General features: G+C 46.1%; 1 protein-coding gene across 1 annotated transcript in view; it reads left to right on the top strand.

Moving 5' to 3' along the window:
• The first annotated feature begins 728 nt into the window (after positions 1–728).
• Positions 729–20,193, top strand: part of XYLT1 (xylosyltransferase 1) — a 371,622-nt gene continuing 352,157 nt past the window's right edge. Inside the window, exon 1 of the mRNA XM_012497124.2 lies at positions 729–1,170. Coding sequence (XP_012352578.2) covers positions 808–1,170 — 363 coding nt within the window. The 5' untranslated portion in view covers positions 729–807. The remainder of the gene's footprint in view (positions 1,171–20,193) is intronic.

Raw genomic sequence — 20,193 nt, 5'->3', positions numbered from 1 at the left:
CTCTGACACTCCTAAAATGTTTCTCACGTGTCCACCTGCCAACTGGTCTGGTACCGACAGAAGATCCCTGGACCGCGAACTCCGGGGCTAGGAGCTTCCGCCACGCACTGCCTCCTTCCAGCGGCCCACAGGGAAAACAGGACCTCGGGACCCCCTCTCTTCCTGACCTCCCCTGGATTCTGACCGGGCCCACCCTCAACCAAAGCTCCCCTGTTTCGCTGCCCCCGCCTCTCTTTTTCCGCCTTGGGAATTGTGCCCCTCGCCCCCCATACTACTCCCACTACGTCCTGGGGGGTGTCTGTCTTCTCTGATCGCCCCCACCCCCTTTCTTTCCCTCCTGCTTTTCCTCCCTCGGCTCCGCCCCCAGGCCCCGCCCTCTCCGCCCCGGCCCGCGTCCCCCCGGCCCCTTCCCCATCACCCTCCCCTCCAGCGGGGACGGGGGTGTGGGGAGGGGGCACCGCGCGGGCCAGGCGCCCGCCCCTCCCTGCGCGCCCCGTCCTCGAGCGCGCGCCCGGCGCCCCCCTCCGCGGCCTCCCGGCTCCCGCCTCCCCGCCTTCTCCTCCTCCTGGTGACGTCCGGGTCCCTGCCCGTCTGAAAACTCCGCGCCGCGGCGGTGGAGGCGGCGGCGGCGGCGGCGGCAGCGGCGGCGGCGGCGGAGGAGGAGCAGCGGCGAGCCGAGGCGGCGGCGGCGGCGGCCCGAGCGGGAGCCCGAGCGGCAGCCGGCGGCCGCGGAAGCCGCGGGGAGCGCGGGGGCGGCCCGGAGCGCGCCGGGGTCCCCGCGTCCCGCTCGCCGGCCGCGCTCCGAAGATGGTGGCGGCGCCGTGCGCCCGGAGGCTGGCCCGGCGCTCGCACTCGGCGCTGCTCGCGGCGCTCACGGTGCTGCTGCTGCAGACGCTGGTCGTGTGGAATTTCAGCAGCCTCGACTCCGGGGCCGGGGAGCGCCGCGGGGGCGCAGCGGTCGGCGGCGGGGAGCAGCCGCCCCCGGCCCCGGCCCCGCGCCGGGAGCGCCGGGACCTGCCTGCCGAGCCGGCTGCAGCCCGAGGAGGAGGAGGAGGCGGCGGCGGCGGAGGAGGAGGACGGGGGCCCCAGGCGCGGGCGCGGGGAGGCGGCCCCGGAGAACCGCGGGGACAGCAGCCGGCCAGCCGGGGGGCACTGCCCGCCCGGGCTCTGGTAAGATGCCCTTTCGGCTCGCGCCCCGCGGCGAGGGAGGGAGGAAGGCAGCCCGACCCCACGCCCCCCTAGCCCTTGAACTCGGTCATCAGACTGGGACTCTGCAAGCCTACCGACTCCACATCGCCTCTTGCCCCAGGAAGCCGGGTGGGGTCCCTGCCAAGGGTCAGGGGTCGTGGGCTGCCCCTTTCAGAGTCTGAACACGGACCCCTTGGGGTCTGGGGGAAGTTGTCTCCAGTGGGGGCGCTTTGGGGGTTACCGGAGCCTGGCTGGGCTCCTGTTCCCCATCACTCTTGCTGGGGACCCTAGTTGACTTGTTCCGTGCGTGTAGGTCTTGGTGCCTGGCTCCCTGCCTGAGTGAGTGGATCGCGCCGGATCCTCAGCCGCTGCTCCTGGGCGGTTGTCGCAGCAGCATCTCTTTGGTTTTTGCCGAGCTGGGTGCAGACAGATGAGCCCTCTGTTCGTCCTGGCCTGCGATGAGGGCTGAGCTGGGCGTCCCAAGTGCCCGACCATGTCCCTGAATCAATACTCAGTCCGGGGTGTCTGGCCTTACTTTGGGTCTTCTGTTGGGTCTTCTGTTTCTCCTCTCTGGATGTTTGAGCCTTCCGTCTTCACCTTCTCTGTCTCTAACCTTGCCGTCTCCCGTGCCCTCTGTGACTTTATCTCCTCCCCATCTCCAGTTGCAGGGCATGGCTCCTTCTCCTAGCTGGTTGTGTCTGTCTTTCTGTCTTGTTGCGGCCGGTTCGGGTCACCAGCTGTGTGTCCGACCACACCGTCAGGGCTTCCACTCCTGTGGGATTACTTTGCCCTTCGTGGGTGTGAGCAGTCAGGGCTCTGAAACCGTTTCTTCCGCAGATCTGGGGCCATCTGGGTGGCTGGGTGGGGAACTGACTTGTCTTCCTAGCCTGTCCCTAACTTCTGCAGGGATACCTTTCCCACCTTCTCTGGGCTGCCTTGCCCAGCCTACTGAGCTAGGAGCAGGAGCACATGGGGCAGGAGGCCGGAGTCCCCAGTTCAGAGCCAAGGTCTCAGTTCCCCAGGGGCGTGAGTTCTGCCTTAGGGCATAGCCAATGTGTTGTGTGTCTGTCTGTTTCTTCATCACACTACTTGTCTGCAAGGATTTGCCTAGCCTCTAAAGGATATTAGACACCAGGGGGATGGCTTCAGGATCCTGAAGACCGAATGCATATCTCTATCATTTGTGACTTTGGAAGTCCTCACTGAAGACTGCCTTCGTACACAGCGTGATGCTTTCTGAGCTGCTAAACTTCTTCAGAGTCTGTGCGACCCTTTCTTCCGGAGTGCAGCTCTTCATGCCTGAGAGCTGAGCCATTCCCAAGACGTGATGTGATGGCATTTCACGTTGCTGTGTGGGTAGCAGGGAGAAGTCTTTCCCTCATTTGCGGGGAGAATAGTGGTGTGAACTGCCTGATGGAGAACCAGAGCATTCTACTGTCCTGCGATCTCTTCTTTACAGAGAGGGGTACTCTGAAACGCTGCCTTTGAACTCCTGGAGTTGATAGTGATGGGTTCCCGCAGAAATGCAGTTAGAAGTTCTTTGTGCATCCAGAGCCCAGGAGGTGGGGTGGGAGGGTTCTGTGTCGTGTGCTGCTGGTCCAGTGTAGGAACGTGTAGGGGAGACATGGTGGGGGAAGCCTGGGGCTTACTGTGTCCTTTGCATCTGGGGGTTCATAGTGGGTTCAGGAGGTACCTTTAGGATGCACATAGCACCTGTTGAAACAAACGAAGAGAAGGAAGGAGGCAGGGCTAGTTGATTTCTTCATAGGTCCCCGGCATTGTAAGCATCCACCCCCACCCCCTCTCTGTGTGCTCGGCTCAGTGTTTTACTCTCTCACACCCAGCTCAGCCTCTGAGAGATCTGCGGTTGGGGAGGTAGGTGGGAACACACTATTTTCCTTTTCACTTCCTTTTGGAATTTCAGTTCCAGCAGCGGAGTTGCTTTGCTTTTCTGAAACTCTGCGTCCAACTGCAAGTTCAGTTACTCTCCCCAAACCTGCATGTCCTAATGTCTCAATTTCTTTACCTTCCAAGATGGACATTTGTGTATTTTTTTTTCTTTTGGTTCTCTTTTTTGTAGCTGTGTACCATGCTGTTGACTGTTGTCGCTCGGCGCTTTGTATTTTATTTCATTTGCTTGACTCTCTCCTTTCTTTCCTCTCCCCCCACACCTACTCCATGGCCTGCTAAATCCTGAAATCACAGTACAGACAGGCTGGCTGGAGCCCGGGGTCCGTCCTACTCTGACTGTGCCCACCCAGTTCCTGCCCTTCCATGGAGCTCCAGCAGACCAGAAGGGGGCAGGCTGTTCCCAAAGTCTGGTATAGCTGGAGCTTGGGTTGCAGGCAAGGAGAGGACCAGACCTTTTCGCAAGCAATACAGGCCCTTGAAATGTGCAGTTTGTTTCCAAACCCCGCCGAGGCTGCCAGGATGATGCTTTGGAGGGAGATTCAGCAGTGGGACATTTAAAGAAACAAATCCCCGTGATTTTCCAGATGGCTCTTGTAGAGAGCTGGTTAGACACATGCTTCGAAGAAGATGCTTTAGCTCGGTGCTCTGTTGCAGGCGGGGATGGGGTGGGTGGACAGCCTTGGCTCTTGCACGTAGAGGGAACCTGTGTCCTGGGTTGCTGGTGGGTGTGTTACAGAGAGTGTCAGGCAGGCATTGTGTATAGGGCATTTCCGAAGCCAGATCTTCCTCCTTCCTGATGCCCACAGCGTCAGAGCATTTGTCCTTTTTATGTTTGGGGAGCTGCGCTTCGGTAGAAGGCCCTGATTGTATTTTTGGTGTACTTAAGAAGCCAAGAGGAAACACCCCGTTTCTCAAGTAGACAGAGTCAGAGGGCGTGTCCATAAAAGATCTGCAAGCTCTCCTTTTCCTCTCAGCCTCTTTCAAAGCTCTTAAATATTAGAATTATTGGGTGGATTGCAGCTGTTTTGTGGCTGACACTGATTCCTTCACTGGGTCTCCGGTGAGCTGTGGATTTTACTGTCATCTCAGAATTTAAGAAACAGATGGACTCCCTTATAAAGGGAGGAAAAATATGGGGAGAGCTGTCACAAGGATCAGCCTACAGGTTCTGAATAGATTTTGGAGAAAATGAAAGAGAGCTGTGTGTGTTAATGTAATGAATGCTTATTTTCTTTCCCTTAGTGACTCTCTTCTTGAAGTCCCCACATTTATTGCTCATGTTCTTAGATAAACTGTTACTCAGTAAGTTTCATTTAAGAAATCTAATTTTTTATTACCCTTCCCACCCCCTGCCTGCCGCCTTATATAAGCACACAAAGTAGAATGGGGTTTCTGTATTATCCGACCCCTTTGAAATGTTGATTTTTCGGCAGAAATTCCTCATACTTCACATTACTCAGATAACTCAGGACTCTTTTAGACATCAGCAGTGACTTTGAAAGATCGGTTCACTGGCTTTAGATCACCTCTGCTTCTAACAGCCTTGGAGGCGTAGCTTTTCTTCCTTTCCAGATGTTCTGAGACCACAGAAAACCGGGTATTTTATTGATGGTTCGTTTTTTTTTTTTTCACACTTTCAATGGAGTTTTATTTTGTTTGAGCGACGCATTACACTTTGTATACAGAAATATGCATCATTGAATAATATTTATCTTACTGCAAATGTTGCCATCTGTTTAAATCATATACTGGAAAATGTTAAAATAGATAAGTAAAAGTAGAAATAATATACATAGGTATAGATATGTTTGTAATATAAATTCTAACATATCTGTTTATTCACTTTCCTTCCGGTCTTTTCACACTTCAGACGTTCTCTTCAGTTTATCAATTCATTTTTTAAAAATCTTCCAGAAGGTCAGGTGGTCAAACGCTTGCTATTTTTCACCTAGGAAGCCAGCCATGGCATAAGTTCTTATTTACTGGTGACTGTTCAGTTTTGATTCATGGTTTTAATAGAAGAGAAAATTTGGTGGCTTGAGTTAAAGCAGAGATTTGACATCATCACGTCATTGTGTATGTGTGTGTGTATCCTGAGAAAGCAAAGATATCCTTAGGGATATCTCTGAAATAAGAGTCTGCCCCCCTACACCCTGCTCCAGAGCTGTTTATGATCCATAAGGTCATAAATCCATCTATATGAGTGTTTCAGTGCAGAAGAACTTCACACGCACACCTGTTGGACTGCACAGGTGAGGTTGAGAGTCTCTATCTTCTGACCAAGTGCTACCTTAAGAGCTGCCACTTATGATCTCTCTCTTTCCTTTTCCTTTGTGTTTCCCCATTTCTACAGATCCAGATCCCCATCTACCAGAAACAATAAGAAAATTTTCTGCCTTGGGGAAAATAAAAAATAACTAAAAAACAAACTCAATCTCAACAAAGCCTACATTCTAAAGAAGGCGTGTGGGAACGGTAGAAAACGACCCAAGAAGTATGTGCGAGGCCCCAGCACCAATGAAAGAGGCCTCTGTTGAGTACCCTCAGGCCTGACATACCTGGGTTCACCTCCTGGCTCGGCTCTTTCTCATGCCCCTAATCTTGGGCAAGTCACTGTAATTTCGGTCCTCTGTGAATGTGAGCTACCTCATAGGGCTGTATGAGGATGAAATGTAGCAATATATATGAACTCATGTGGGCCTGTTCCTTAATCAGTGCTCAAAAGTGAGCTGTTCATAAAAGGAAATTCTTGGTATGTTTGAAAATAAGGAATTTCTTGCAGTTATTCATTTTCCCGCACAGTGTAGGGTGCGAGTAAATCCAAGGCAGTAGAATGAATATAGCTGTTTCTGTGTGAGCAGGACGGAATGTGGTAGAGGAAGGAGTACTGACATTTATTGAGTGCCTGCTGTATGCCAGGCATCATTTAGGTATGTTGCATACATTAGGTTATTAAATGCTCACCACCCCCAGAAAGAAACACAAAAAATTTCCAGGAAGGAAGACAGTATTACACAACTGATAAAAAGTTAAAACTAAGGACACCCGGCTAGAAATCGCTGGTCTTATGATGGCTTGTTATGTGGCAGGAATAATGGAGGGATTTGTAAATATTACCTTGCTGTCTTACTGATTTCTCCCAACTTTGTGGGGTAGGACTTTTGCTGTCCCCAGGAGGAAACTGAAGCTTAAAGAAGTGAAGCTGCTTGCTCGTGAAGTTCACAGAGCTGGGGAGTAGCAGAACTGAGATCCAAACCTAGGCCTGCCCGTTTCCAAAGATGCCACCTTTCTGAGTTGTGTTTCTTTTGCATGGTTTGTTGAAAAACTCTAAATGCAACCATACCATTCCCAAAAATCTTATTTTTTTTTTTTTTTTTTTTTTTGAGACAGCGTCTCGCTCTATCACCCAGGCTGGAGTGCAGCAGTGTGATCTCGGCTCACTGCAACCTCTGCCTCCTGGGTTCAAGCAATTCTTGTGCCTCAGCCTCCTGAGTAGCTGGGATTACAGGTGTGCACCACCACGCCTGGCTAATTTTTGTATTTTAGTAGAGACAGGGTTTCACCATGTTGGCCAGGCTGCTCTCGAACTCCTGGCGTCGTGATCCGCCTGCCTTGGCCTTCCAAAGTGCTGGGATTTTAGGCCTGACCCACTTTGCCCGGTCCCCAAAATCTTTATTCTACTTTTCTCACTTCTTGTTGCAGATTCCTAAAAAGTTACCAACCTTAGAAAAGCAGCAGACATGCAATTTACGTTGAATCAGACCCCTAACTCATGATGTAAATACAAGGGTAGTAATAATGATAATAATAATAATAATAATAATAATAATAATGGCTGCATAGCAGTTATGATGTGTTAGGTGGTTTTAAAAATGGATACGTAATAGTTTTACATATTTTGGGGTACATGTGATATTTTGATAGGTTCATATAATGTGTAATGATTAACTCAAAGTAAGTGGGATATTCATGACCTCCAACATTTATCTTTACTTTTTTGTCAGAGACACTGCAATTCTTCTCTTCTAGCTTTTTTTTTTTTTTTTTTGAGACAGTTTTGCTCTGTTGCCCAGCCTGGAGTGCAGTGGCGCAATCTTGACTCACTGCTACCTCTGCCTCTCAGGTTCAAGCAATTCTCCTGCCTCAGCCTCCTGATTAGCTGGGATTACAAGCACCCGCCACCACACCTGGCTTATTCTGTTTGTATTTTTAGTAGAGATGAGGTTTTGCCATGTTGGCCAGGCTGGTCTTAAACTCCTGGCCTCGGGTGATCCGCCTGCCTCCGCCTCCCAAAGTGCTGGGATTATAGATGTGAGCCACTGTGCTCGGCTCTTCTAGCTATTTTGAAATATACAATAGATTATCGTTAACGATAATCACACTACTGGACTACCAGACAGTAGAGCTTATTCCTTCTATCTAACTGGACTTTTATCCTTCCAATCAACATCTTCCTCCTCGCTCCCCTAATCACTTATCTACTCTCTATCTTCTCGCCATCTACTTTTTTAGCTCCTACATAGGAGTGAGAACATGTGATATTTGTCTCTAAATGCTTGGCTTATTTCAGTTAATATGGCCTCTGCTTTTTTCATGTTGCTGCAAATGACAGGATTTCACTTTTTAACAGCTGACTAATATTCCACTGTGTGTGTATACCACATTTTCTTTATCCATTCATCCATTGATGGGCACTTAACTTGATTTCATATCTTGGCTATTGTGAAGAATGTTGCAGTAAGCATGAGAGTGCAGATAGCTCTTCGGTTTATTGATTTCCTTTCCTTTGGATAATTAATTCCTTTCCTGTGTAGACACAGTAGTGGGATTGCCAGATCATATGGTAGTTCTGTTTTCAGATTATGAAGAACCTTCATACTCTTCTCCATAGTGGCTGTACTGATTTACCTTCCCACCAACGGTGTATGAGGGTTCCGTTTTCTCACGTCCTCACCAGTGTCTGTTACTTTTTGTCTTCTTGATAAGAGCCCTTTCAGGTGGGGTGAGATGATATCTCATTGTGCTGTTGATTCACAGTTCCCTGGTGATTAGTGATGCTGTGCATTTTTTTATATATCCATTGGCCATTTGTATGTCTTCTTTTGAGAAATATCTATTCAGCTCTTTTGCCCGTTTAAAAAATTGGACTACTTCTTTTTTTGCTGTTGAGTTGTTTGAGTTCTTTATATATTTTGGTTCTTAATCCCTTGTCAGATGGGTAGTTTGCAAATATTTTCTTCCATCCTGTAGATTGTTTTAACTTGTTGATTGTTTGCCGTGCAGAAGCTTCGTAGCTTGATGTGACCCTGTTTGTCTGTTTTTGCGTTTGTTGCCTGTGCTTTTGAGGTCTTACCCAAAAAAAATTCTTGCTCAAGGTCCTGAAGTGTTTCCCCAATGTTTTTTTTCTCTAATTGTCTCATAGTCTTGGGTCTTAGATTTAAGTCTTTAATCTATTTTGATTTGGTTTTTGTATATGGTGAGCGATGGGGCCTAGTTTCATTCTTAAGTTTATCCATAGGTAATGGTTATCCCATTTTTCCAGCACTACTTATTGAAGACTTTCCTTTCCCCAGCGTCTGTTCTTGATGCCTTTGTCAAAAAGAAATTGACATAAAAGTGTGGATTTATTTCTGGGTTCTCTATTCTATTTGCCAGGCACTGTTCTAAACCCTTTTTGTGCATGAACTCATTTAATCCTTCAAGCTGTGTACTGTTATATTTTCAACAGTCAAGAATTGAACTTGAAATTGGCTAGAGAGAGGAGTCTTGAATTCAGCTCTCTCTAACCAAGGGAGAAAGGGAGGAGGGGGCAAGAGGATATTGTTCAGGGTTCTTTGGCCAGGGAAAATGGCCTTTCTTTCAACCACAGCAGACTTCCTGCTGCTCCATTCCTTAAGACTGCTCTGTGGTTGGCCCACTGAGGAGCCCACCACTTGTACCTGAGAGCCTGGGTCTGCAGCACACTGGAGAGTTATCTCAACAAACATGCAGTGCGGATCATCTTGTGGACACTTCCTTCCGCCTGCAACAGAAACTACCTGTTTGCCCGCAGATGCTCATCAGATGGTGCCCATGTGCTCTCTGGGTTCGGTTGCCCGCTCCCTGATTGGAAGCCAGAGGCATCACAAAGAAGATGGGTGTGGGGTGGGGTGTCACCTTAGCCCTGAACCTGGACACTGGCATTACTAGTGTCAGGAACTGCAAACCCAGACACCCTGCCAGATGAGGAAGGGGTGGGACCCATTCTCAAGCTTTGTGTGTGTGGACGAGTGTGTCTTATCTTTCAGGGCCACCTAGGGGCAATGAATGGATTTGTCCTGTCCCAGGCCTGGTTTGTCCCAGCCAGGTGACTACTGCTTATCTGGACATCTAATCCAGGCTAATGTGTCAGTGGATGCTAATAAGGTAATGTGGTAAGAGGTATTTGTTTCTCCTCCCAGGGCACGCCTTGCCATAATTTTTGGCCACAAGGCGTGTGGTTTCAGTTTAAGATGAGTTTGTGGGGCAGAGAGGTTGATGCAAATGTTGCCTACCCAGGAGGCACAAACACTGCAACTGTGGTGATGATGAGGTGCATTTATCGAATGCACCAAACACTGTGGAGGGACTAAAAAGACATGCTTTTATTGAATTCTTATAACATCTGGCAAGTTAAGAGCTATTCTTTTCATCTCTGTTTTACTGACTGAAATAATAAAAACTAAGGCAATAAGTTGGATGAAAATTAAGCAGATGTGAAGTGTCCAAACTAGGAATTGAAGTTGGGTGGTGTCTCCAAAGGCTGTGTTCTTAGTCTACCCAGTTCAGAGTCAGTAATTCCATTGACTCTAGCCCCTCATTTTCCCCTTCCCTCCATCCATTTTTGCATGCATTTGTCCATCCATCCATCCATCCATCCATCAGTCCATTCATCTATTTATCTGTCTGACCATCCATCCATCCATCAGTCCATTCATCCTCTGTCCATTCATCCATCCATCTGTCCATCCATTTACCCATCCATCCATTCATCCACCTATCCAGCCATCCTCCACTCCTGCAGTTAGAAGGTACCAGTCCCTGTGTCCAGCACTGGAACTACCTTGGTGAACAGGACAAATGTGCCTCCTGTCCTCCAGGAGGACCAGTCTAGCAGGCAAGAGTTAGAGCCCGTGCTGATAAGTGGTCGATCTCTAGGGAGATCACTCTCACATCCTAGCCTGGTTCATTGCCTATGCCCTTTCCCATGGTGACCTCTTGAACACACAAGGGAGTTGTCCTCTGGGAAGGTCAGGGCAAGGAGTAAGTAGTATGATTCAGAGCCCTGGGAGCCCTGAGGTCTCTGCCATTCCAGAACTGTCCATGAGGCCTGGGCTGCTCCGCTCATGGGGCCAAGCTCTTCTTCTTGTAGCTGATGAAACAACCCTGGAAATGATCCAGGGGAGCAGATGGGCAGATGCTGTGGGGCCTGGGAGGCAGGTCGTGTGATGTTGAGGAAGAAGACAGTGGTCTGACATAATCGGTGGTACGGCACTTTGCCTCTCTGGAGCTCAGTCTCCTCGTCTGAAGCACAGGGGCCATGAAGGCACCTACCTGGCAGGGCTTGATGGTGAGGCACAGCTCTGGGTCATGGTCAGTGCTCTGCTCTGCCCCCTGATGCAGGCACATCATAGGAGATGTTTGCTAGAGCCAGGAGGACTTTCAAATCCATGGCCTGTGGGTGGGTTTGATTTTGTCCACATGGTGTGTTAGAATAAATAGGCCCTGGAATTTAAAGATTAGGATATGCCATGAGACAGTGTAGATTTTTGGAATTCTTTTAAAAGTCATAAGATCCGGCAATACAGGGTCCATGGTGGTTGCTTGGTGTTAAACAGCCAAGCTGAGGAATGGTGACACTGCAGACCTGCTGGGTCCCCAAGAGTCCCCCTTAGATCTCTCCTGTCACCTGTGCCACCTGGCTGGCCCCTCTTGGCTGTTGAGTTTGCAGCCCATTTGGAAGACCTCCGTGTTCACTATGAAGACATAAAAATGAGCATCTGTGGTTACCCTATTCCCATGTGGCTTATTCACTGCACTTATTTGCCTCTGACTGCCTGTGCCTTGCCCTGGCGTGATGGAGTCTCCCTCCCCGCCTAACTGGTGGTGGAGACCCAGAATATGCAAATGCTTATAAGCATGAGGCCATCCTGAAGGCAAATGTCCCTGACAGAAATAGAATCATGCATTCCGCAATTTGATAAACCTGTTTCCCCTCTGCAGGGAGTGTGAGTGACAGCCTCCTTTGAGTCATCTGCCCCTCACTCTGTGTTTCCCGTGACCTTGTCCCCCAATAACACGCACTGGGAAGTTGGGAGTCTTTAGAGACAAGGGGGAGGTGGAAAAGTAGAACATTCCTGAACACCTTGGCTTGGTCCCAACACTGTCAGGGACGGACCGTGACTTTCATCTCTGTGTCTTTTTGGCACTTCATCAGATGATGCTAATAAGCCTGCCTCCCTCCCCGGGTTGTGAGGATTAAATTTGATAAACAGATGAGAAAGTGCTTTGAAGCTCAGAAAGCCCCATGCGAATGGAAGACGGGGCTCATGTCTTCAAGCAGCACAATGTGGGGAGTGTTCAAACGGGGTTGTCTGTGTTGCTTCCTCACAGCGTCTTGTAACCCATGGGGGACAGGGAGAGAATGAATGAGTGAAATCCACTGGAAATTTCACACCTACTCATCCATTCATTCATCAGGTATTGGTTGGGGTCTGCTGTGTGCCAGACCTTATGCACAGCGAGGGGAAAGACGGATGTGACCCTGCCCTCATGCTCTTTATGGTTTGGGGGCAGGATGACCTCCCAATAAAAACAAACAAGAACATTACAAAAAATCAAATTGTTACAAGTGCAGTGAAGGAAACCATTAGGGAGCTGAACGAAAAGAAAGAGCTATGGATAAGCGTTTGTTTTGGATGGGTGGATTTATTTTACTTATTTGGGGGTAAGGATTTATTTTGGATCATGCCTTTTGCCATAGTAGTCCTAAATGAGCCTCAGGATTCCAAAATATGATATAGACACCAATCGTGATGCACCAGTGGTTGGAGGTGCTACAAGGGTAGGTATTCTGTAAAAACTCTTTATAAAAAGTGACTATTCATGTCTGTACAACATTTATTCACTTCTTAAATTTATTTGTTAATTTATTGAGACAGAGACTCCTTACGTCACCCCGGCTAGAATGCAGTGATTTGATCTCAGCTCACTGCAACCTTGACCTCGCAGGCTCAAGCAGTCCTCCCACCTCGGCCCCCTGAGTAGGTGGGGCTACAGGTGTGTGCCACCATGCCCGGCTAATTTTTGTATTTTTTGAAGAGGTGGGGTTTTGCTATGTTGCCCAGGCTGGTCTGGAACTCCTGGGATCAAGTGATCCTCCCACCTCAGCCTCCCAAAGTGCTGGGATTACAGGCGTGAGCCACCACGTCTGGCTCACTTCTTAAATATTGCCTGCGTTCTTTTAGTTGCTTTTTTCCCAACAAAACCATATGATATAAACATTACTCTAAATGTACGACTTGATGAATTCTCACAAACTGAACACATCCGGGTATCCTAGACCAGGAAGAATCATAGCACTGACAACATCCCAGATGCACTCTCTTCTTCTTGGGTGAATATTTAAAGAAATTATTAATCGCTGTATATTTCTTTAAATGTATATTATAGAAAATACAGAAATATAACCAGCCAATCAAAACGGCAGCTTCAACACTATTCTTGTTTCACATGCAGGTAAAGTGGCATTTAAGTAAGAAGAAGTGGGTTAACAAAATGAAAACACACAAGCAAACTCTAACTGGATTTCAAATCCTGATTGCAGCTTGGTTGGTTAATGATGGTCAAGGAAGTGCTGAGATGGCCAAGGTTTGGTCAGTGTCAACTTAACCAGTTTGAAGAGTCTTTGCCCCTCTGGTAAACAGCTGTGCTGTGTTGTTCTGAAGTTCAAGCGGGAAAGATTGAAGTTAGATATTAGGAGGAACTGTGTTCTGGGTCCATTGGAAGGGAATTCCCCATTGGAGGCCCTCTCCGATGTCTGCATTGCTCCCACAGTTCTGGAAAGTAATGGCCCCAGAGCTCCCCATGCCTGTCTTCTGTGACTGAGTTCCGGACATTTCATGTGCATCTTTTGGATTCACTGTGCATTTGCTTCACGTTGAGTATTTGTACTCTATTCCCCCAAGTGTTGGACATGAAATTAGCGTGATGAATGGGTCCCCAAATGGGCCAGTAATGACTACATTAACTTAACCCTGAACCAAAACTCTCTTATTCAGAACCAGGGTAACAGAACCGCAGTACAACGTTAGCAGCAATTCAAAAGGGCAATGGAGACAACTAATCATTTCATAATGAGCGAGGGGAGAAGCAATAAAAGCCGGGAGCCCAAGGACGGCATGATAATTTTGCAGAGTCTCAGCTCTCAACCAGACTCACGTTCATAAAATAAACAAATGTTTTTGGTAATGGAAAGCTAATGTATACATTATTTAAGGATAGTATTAAAACCAGATTAGATGGATCAAGTAATACAGCAGTTACCTCATTAAGCATCCTTTCTTTGGGGATGTGAAAAAGTTATTCTTTTTTTTCTTCTTCTTCTTTTTTCCTTTTGAAATGGGGCTTTATTAATTAGAGATGTAATGGGAAATCTTATTTTTTTTCCCAGACTAGTGGCTGTTTTCTGTTTATTTCTTAATGGAGGACTATGCTTTGCAGATGTTCTCTTTGAAATGAAAGCCTATTCATTGTCTCTCTTTTGCACTTTCTTTTATCCCAGCTCAAAAGGGGCAGCTGTTATGAAAGACACTGAGAACCCCGTTTGCTTGTCATCAAGTATTGCAGATGATTCTGTTGTCGATGTAAAATGCTCTCATTGCCTGCTTTTTCATGTAATCCTACTGAGGGATAGTTTTCAAATTGTGACATCTGATTTTCTCTTGTTTAGAAGGTGAGTTAAAGACAGAAAGCAGGGAGAGATGTTAAGCTAAACATCTCCTAAGGAAGGATGTTCAGTGAAAGACTGGGTGGTTTGGAAATGGGTAGAAGTTAGGTTATTCATTCTTCTTTGGCCTAGAGTCTGACTGCTGTTTGGCTTTCTTTTAGAATTAAAGCAAACAAAAAATGCACAACAGCAACATTTGGAGGAAACTGACTGTTTATTGGAGTGAGCAGGCAGATACAGCCCTCCAACGAAAGTGGGTGCTAGAAAGCAGCGATGGGGAATACGTAAGCCAGAAGGAAGCCTAGAGCTTTGTGAGTCAGGTCTGTGCTCCAGATGGAATAATGGCAGCATAGGGTCCTCTTCCTCCTTCTTTCTTAATTAAAGAAAAGGTAAATTTTAAAAATCAAAACTTGAATTAGTAGCCAAAATCAATGATTTCCAATCCAAATCAAATTTAGAGTGCCTGTTAGGAAATTTGAAATTCTGGTCTTCATTCCCAGAGGTAACCATTTGAGTGAGGGAGGATGTGGCTGCCCCTACTACAGGCCCACCAAGTCACTTTGCTTATCTGTGTTACCTACAAGATAGCTGTTGGGATTTGAGTTTGCAACTTTCAGAATGATAATAATAATAATTGCTATTATCTATTAGATGTCACTACATGGCAGGCACTGTGCTGTACTGAGCAGCGTCTCCCAGATTATCATTTTAATCATTATATCAGCCTTATGATGTGTCTGCTGATAGTATTCCCATCTACAGATGAGGAAATTGAGGCATAGAGAGGGTAAGAAATCACCCGCAGTCACAGAGCAGACTTGGAATTTCAACTCAGCCAGCGTGACTCAGGAGCTTCTGTGTCAAATGCCATGCATGTGCCGCACAGAAAGATGTAGCAACTCCCATTAGGTTTTCTTCAGAAGGACACTGCCAGAAAGTTGGTACTGTTGCTGGGCGTGGTGGCATACGCCTGTAATCCCAGCACTTTGGGAGGCCTAGGTGGGAGGATCGCTGGAGCTCAGGAGTTCAAGACCAGCCTGGGCAACATAGTGAGACCTCGTCTTTACAAAAACATAAAACAATCAATCAGCTGGGCATGGTAGCATGCCTGTAGTTCCAGCTACTTGGAAGGCTGAGGTGGGAGGATCACTTGATCCTGGGAGGTTGAGGCTGCAGTGAGCCGTGATCACACCACTGCACTCCAGCCTGGGTGACCGAGCAAGATCCTATCTCAAAAAGAAAAAAAAACGTTTGCACTGTTTGCCCACTGCAAAGATGGAACCACTGACACCCAGCAGTGAGTGAATTGAATTGCCCAAGGTCAAAACACCACGTAAAATGCACAGAGTGACTTATTGCCTGTAAAAAAAAAGGTCGAGTGGGAAACTGACTGTGGACGTGGGCATCTATGAAGCTGGAAATCTGGCTCTGGTAGAAGTACCCTCACCCTGATTCCCATCCTCTGTGTGCACAGAGCGAAGCTGGGGTGACAGCCTCCACCTTCCATCCATAGTCTTGCAGCAGAGAGGTAGCACCTGACACGTAATATTTTGATAAGTTGCTGATTTGTATTAAAATAATAATTACAGCAATAATTACAAGCACAGATTTCACTGAGACTCAGCTGCTGACGGTGAGAAAAAATAATTAATTGCATATTCTCTGGAAATCAAATGGAAGCCAGACCTGGCCTTTTTCCTTTGTGAGAGTCCAGCGCAGGTTTTGCTGTAGGTTGAAGGCCATGTATTTTGCCAGATGCTGTTTATGTTAATAGTATTGATGGCAGATTTCCATGCGAGGAGTCGCTGGTAATTGGGTGAACATCATCTTTATGCACAGACGCTGCAGAAAATAGCCTGGCTGGATTCTGACGGTAGCACCATCCCTTAAACCATGAAACAAACTCCACCCTGGAAGTAAACACAGTAATAGCGGAAAACAATTTAAATCTACCTTTTATTCTCTCTTCTTTCTTTCTTTCTTTCTCTTTCTCTTTCTCTTTCTTTCTTTCTTTCTTTCTTTCTCTTTCTTTTTCTTCCTTTCTTCCTTTCTTTCCTTCCTTTCTTTCTTTCTTTCTTCAGATGGAGTCTCGCTATGTTGCCTAGGCTGGTCTTGGACTTCTAACCTCAAGTGATCCGCCCACCTAGGCCTCCCAGAGTGCTGGGATTACAGGTGTGAGCTACTGTGCCCAGCCATTATTATTAAGTATTCTTAAGTACTCTAGCATTGGCGGGTACCTGGCCATCATGAAGAAGTCATAGCTAATTTAATTTGATTGCTCTCGTTCTCTTTACACTTCTGTTTTTGAAGCTGATTGAATTGTAAGCTACTTTATTATAAAAACTTGCTAAACTTCTCTTGAAGTAGAACATGCATGAGAAAGAAGGCAGAAATAATGAATAAACAGCTTCAGAAAGGGATCACGCCCAACTAACCAGCACCTGAATTCAGAGCCCACCAGCCCCCGGGATCCCGGCCATGTCCACTCTGACCCCACGCCTCCAACGGTAGGGTCTCTATCGTGACTTCTAACCCCACCAGGTACTTTTGCCTCTTTTTAGAAATGGAATCATACAGTCTATAGTCTTTTGTGCCTGGTTTGTTTTGGTTAACATTGCGTCTGGGAGTTTTACCTCTATCTAGGGTTGGCGAACCCCAGCTTGCAGGCTAAATCTGGTCCTTTGCCTGTTTTCATATGGCCTGTGAGCTAAGGATGGATTTTATGTTTTTAAATAGTTGCGGGGCGGGGGGGGAGGAAAGAATGATATTTTGTGATGTGTGAAAATTATATGAAATTCAAATTTGTTTCCACAAATTGACTGGGCGTGGTGGCTCATGCCTATAATCCCAGCACTTTGGGGGGCCGAGTTGGGTGGGTCACTTGAGGCCAGAAGTTTGCTACCAGCCTGACCAACATGGTTGAAACCCCATCTCTACTAACAGATACAAAAAGAAAAAAATAGCTGGGTGTGGTCGTTGATACCTGTAGGCCCAGCTACTCGGGTGACTGAGGCAGGAGAATCACTTGAACCCGGGAGGCAGAGGTTGCATTGAGCCAAGGTTGTGCCACTGTACTCCAGCCTGGATGACAGAGTAAGACTCTGTCTCAAAAAAAAAAAAAAAAAAAAAAAAGAAAAGAAAAGAAAAGAAAAGAAAATTGCGACCATAAATAAAGCTTTATTGGAACACAGCCATATCCATTTCATTTATATATCAGCTATGGCCGCTTTTGTGCTGTGACAGCACAATTGAGTAGTTGCAACAAAGACTGCATGGGCCCTAAGCCTAAAATATTTACTATCTGGCCTCTTACCAGAAAGTTTGCTAACCCTATATCTATATTGTTTCATAGAGTTGTAATTGTTCATTTGCATTATTTCATTGTGGAATATACCACAATTTACATATCCATTCTGTTTTATGGGCATTTGGGAAGTTCCCAGTTTAGGGCCATTATAAATAGTGCTGCTGTGAACATTCTTGTGCATATCTTTTGGTAAACATATGCACACATTTCTGTTGAGTATATACCTAGGAGCGGAATTAATTTAACTACTTTTTTTTTTTTTTACCAATTGATTTGACAATTATATTTTAATTTAGAAGTCTTACCTTTCAGAGTAGGAAGTAAAGCGCAGTAATACTTTCAAATGCTGAAACTCTGTAACAAGGCTTATTTTCCTAATTAGTCTTGCAAAATTCAGAGTCCGTAGAAACAGTTTCTTAATTGTCCATTGTTCTTCCATTCTCAGTCCCTTCCAGGCTGTTGGGAACAAGCTCGATGTCAACTGCTTTAGTTGCTTTTGGGAATGGTGCCATCGTTTAATTTCTTATACCAAAGCCATATTGTCCACAGCGCTCTTATCTTTATATCAGCAAAACAGGTTTGGCAGAATTAGGCGTTTTTTTTCTAGATGTCACTTTCTGCTTTGATTGACTTCTGTTTTTCTCTGGCTTTCTGGTTTTCTTGCTGGGAAGCAGATGAATATAGCCCTGCGTCCCCAGTAAGATCTCTAGCCTGCAGTAGCGTGTGTCATTTTACATTGAAACTCTGCTGAAATATCGCTTTGGGGACTGCATATGCTGTACACGGCCACAGCATCGGAGCACGGCGACTTCCCCAGAGGAGCTGCCTTGGTGTGTGTTGTCAGCATTGTTTAGAAATGCAGGATCCTGCGTCAATTTCTGAATGCCAGTCACTTCCCATTTGCTGCTTTACTTTTTGGACACTAGCACTGACAGGGTTGGGAGAGTAACATTAGGATACCCTAGGATCCACCCATCTTTCAGGTTTGCTTGGTACTGGCTGAAAAATGACTTAATATCCTTTCTGGGGCTTGTCAAAGAGTCCTGTCGGTTCTCTCCTAAGCCAACCCACTTTACCAGGAGTAAAGCCCTAGCTGTTCTAGGAGCCTGTCTTCTGATTCTGCCTGGTGCAATGAACAAACTTAAGGAATGTCACAAGAGAAGATGGTCAGCTGCTGTTTTAGTATTACTTTTGGAATGAAATTTGAATTTAGTGCAGAAAGGATTCGTGGACTTGAAATCCTTGGTCTCAGCTAAAATCTTTTCTATCTGACTCAGGATCTGGAAGCCTCAGTTTTCGTCTTTAAAATAGGGCTGCAAAGCTGCAATGCTATTGTGGTTATGATTCCAGGGCTTGGAATTCCCAGATATGGGAAACTTAACCCTTAAATTCTGGTAGTTTGCCTCCTTTCCCTTTAGCTTAATGTCTTGTCTTTTTCTGCTGGAATATTTACTTTTGATAAGGTAAGACTTTAGAACTGTATATTCATTGAAACTCTTTACAAAGGTGTGTGTGTGTGTATGTGTGTGTGTGTGTGCGTGTGTGTGCATTCTAGGGGAAGAATTTCTCTTTTTAAAGACTACTTTCTAGATGTTCTAACATGTGCTAATTACAACTGATAGTTAACTTGGTCTAAAAAGAAACTTAATTGATTTCAAAAGTAGAAATCTTCCAGACTTCCTTCATAAAACAATAAGATATATTGAAAATTAGCCTCTAAAAGACAATCACATAGAAATTTAAACAATCGAAACTCTTCTAAGTAATTCTTAGATCAATGAATAGCTTAAATTTGACATTTCAGATTATATATTGATTAGCGAAAATGAAAATACTTCATATCAAAACTTGAGATAAGGTTAAAACTGTGCCCAGAGGAAAACTGGTAGTCTATTTTAAAAGCACTTTAGGTTTTGACATTAAATATGAAAGAGTAAAATAATTAAAAGTCCATTAAAAAATAATTGAGGCTGGGATGGTCTCGAACTCCTTGGCTTCAAGCCACCCTCCTGCCTTGGCCTCTCAAAGTTTTGGGATTATATGTGTGAGCCATAGTGCCAGGCTTGAAACCCTGTCACTAACAACAACAAAAAAAAAAAAAAAAGAAAGAAAAGAAAAGAAAAGAAAGAAATAGAGAATAAAACAAAAGAAAGTAGGAAAGGGACATTAATAAAAATAAAGGCAGAAATTCACAAAACAGAATGCAAACACGATAGTATTAATTCATGAGAACCTTTAATGACCCAACCATACAAAGTGCTAATTTCGTTCCTCTTAGGGTTAGAATCTATGAATAAGCTATAGGTTCCTTAATTCTCAATGCTTGCTCAATGCTTCTCTTATAGCACTTGAGTAAGGGAACCTGTCAGTAGCAGGAGGCACCACTGGTTTCATGTTATTAGGATGGGCGGGTTAGGGGAAGTTATCACTTAGCCTGCCCACATCAAAGCAAAGCACAGTGCATGTACCTTTTTTCCGCTGATCAATTTCCTCTCATTTTTAAGAATAGTTAAGAATGGCAGGGTAGCTTATCATTTTGTAGAATACCTTTCGTGTCCTGCAGGTTCCCAGTGAACTTTCTCCCCAGTTTTCATGCCTTCCTGTGTCTTGTAAAGCCAGGGTTCTCCTCATTACTGAGTGCCTTGTTGGGGTGGGTTGAGCTCTGGGGAGCAGGTCCCTGGGGTGATGGGCAAGAGTCTTCTATCTCGCTAAGCACAAGGCTACTCCACAGCAGAAATGGGAAGCCGACCTTGTTGGTTTGGAATTGACTTTGATGTCCTCCCAGCAACAGCCATTGATAATCTACTGTGTCACATAGTAG

Source organism: Nomascus leucogenys, chromosome 18, assembly GCF_006542625.1.
Source record: "Nomascus leucogenys isolate Asia chromosome 18, Asia_NLE_v1, whole genome shotgun sequence".
Taxonomy (NCBI): Eukaryota; Metazoa; Chordata; class Mammalia; order Primates; family Hylobatidae; genus Nomascus; species Nomascus leucogenys.
This window is presented reverse-complemented; position numbering and strand designations above follow the sequence as displayed.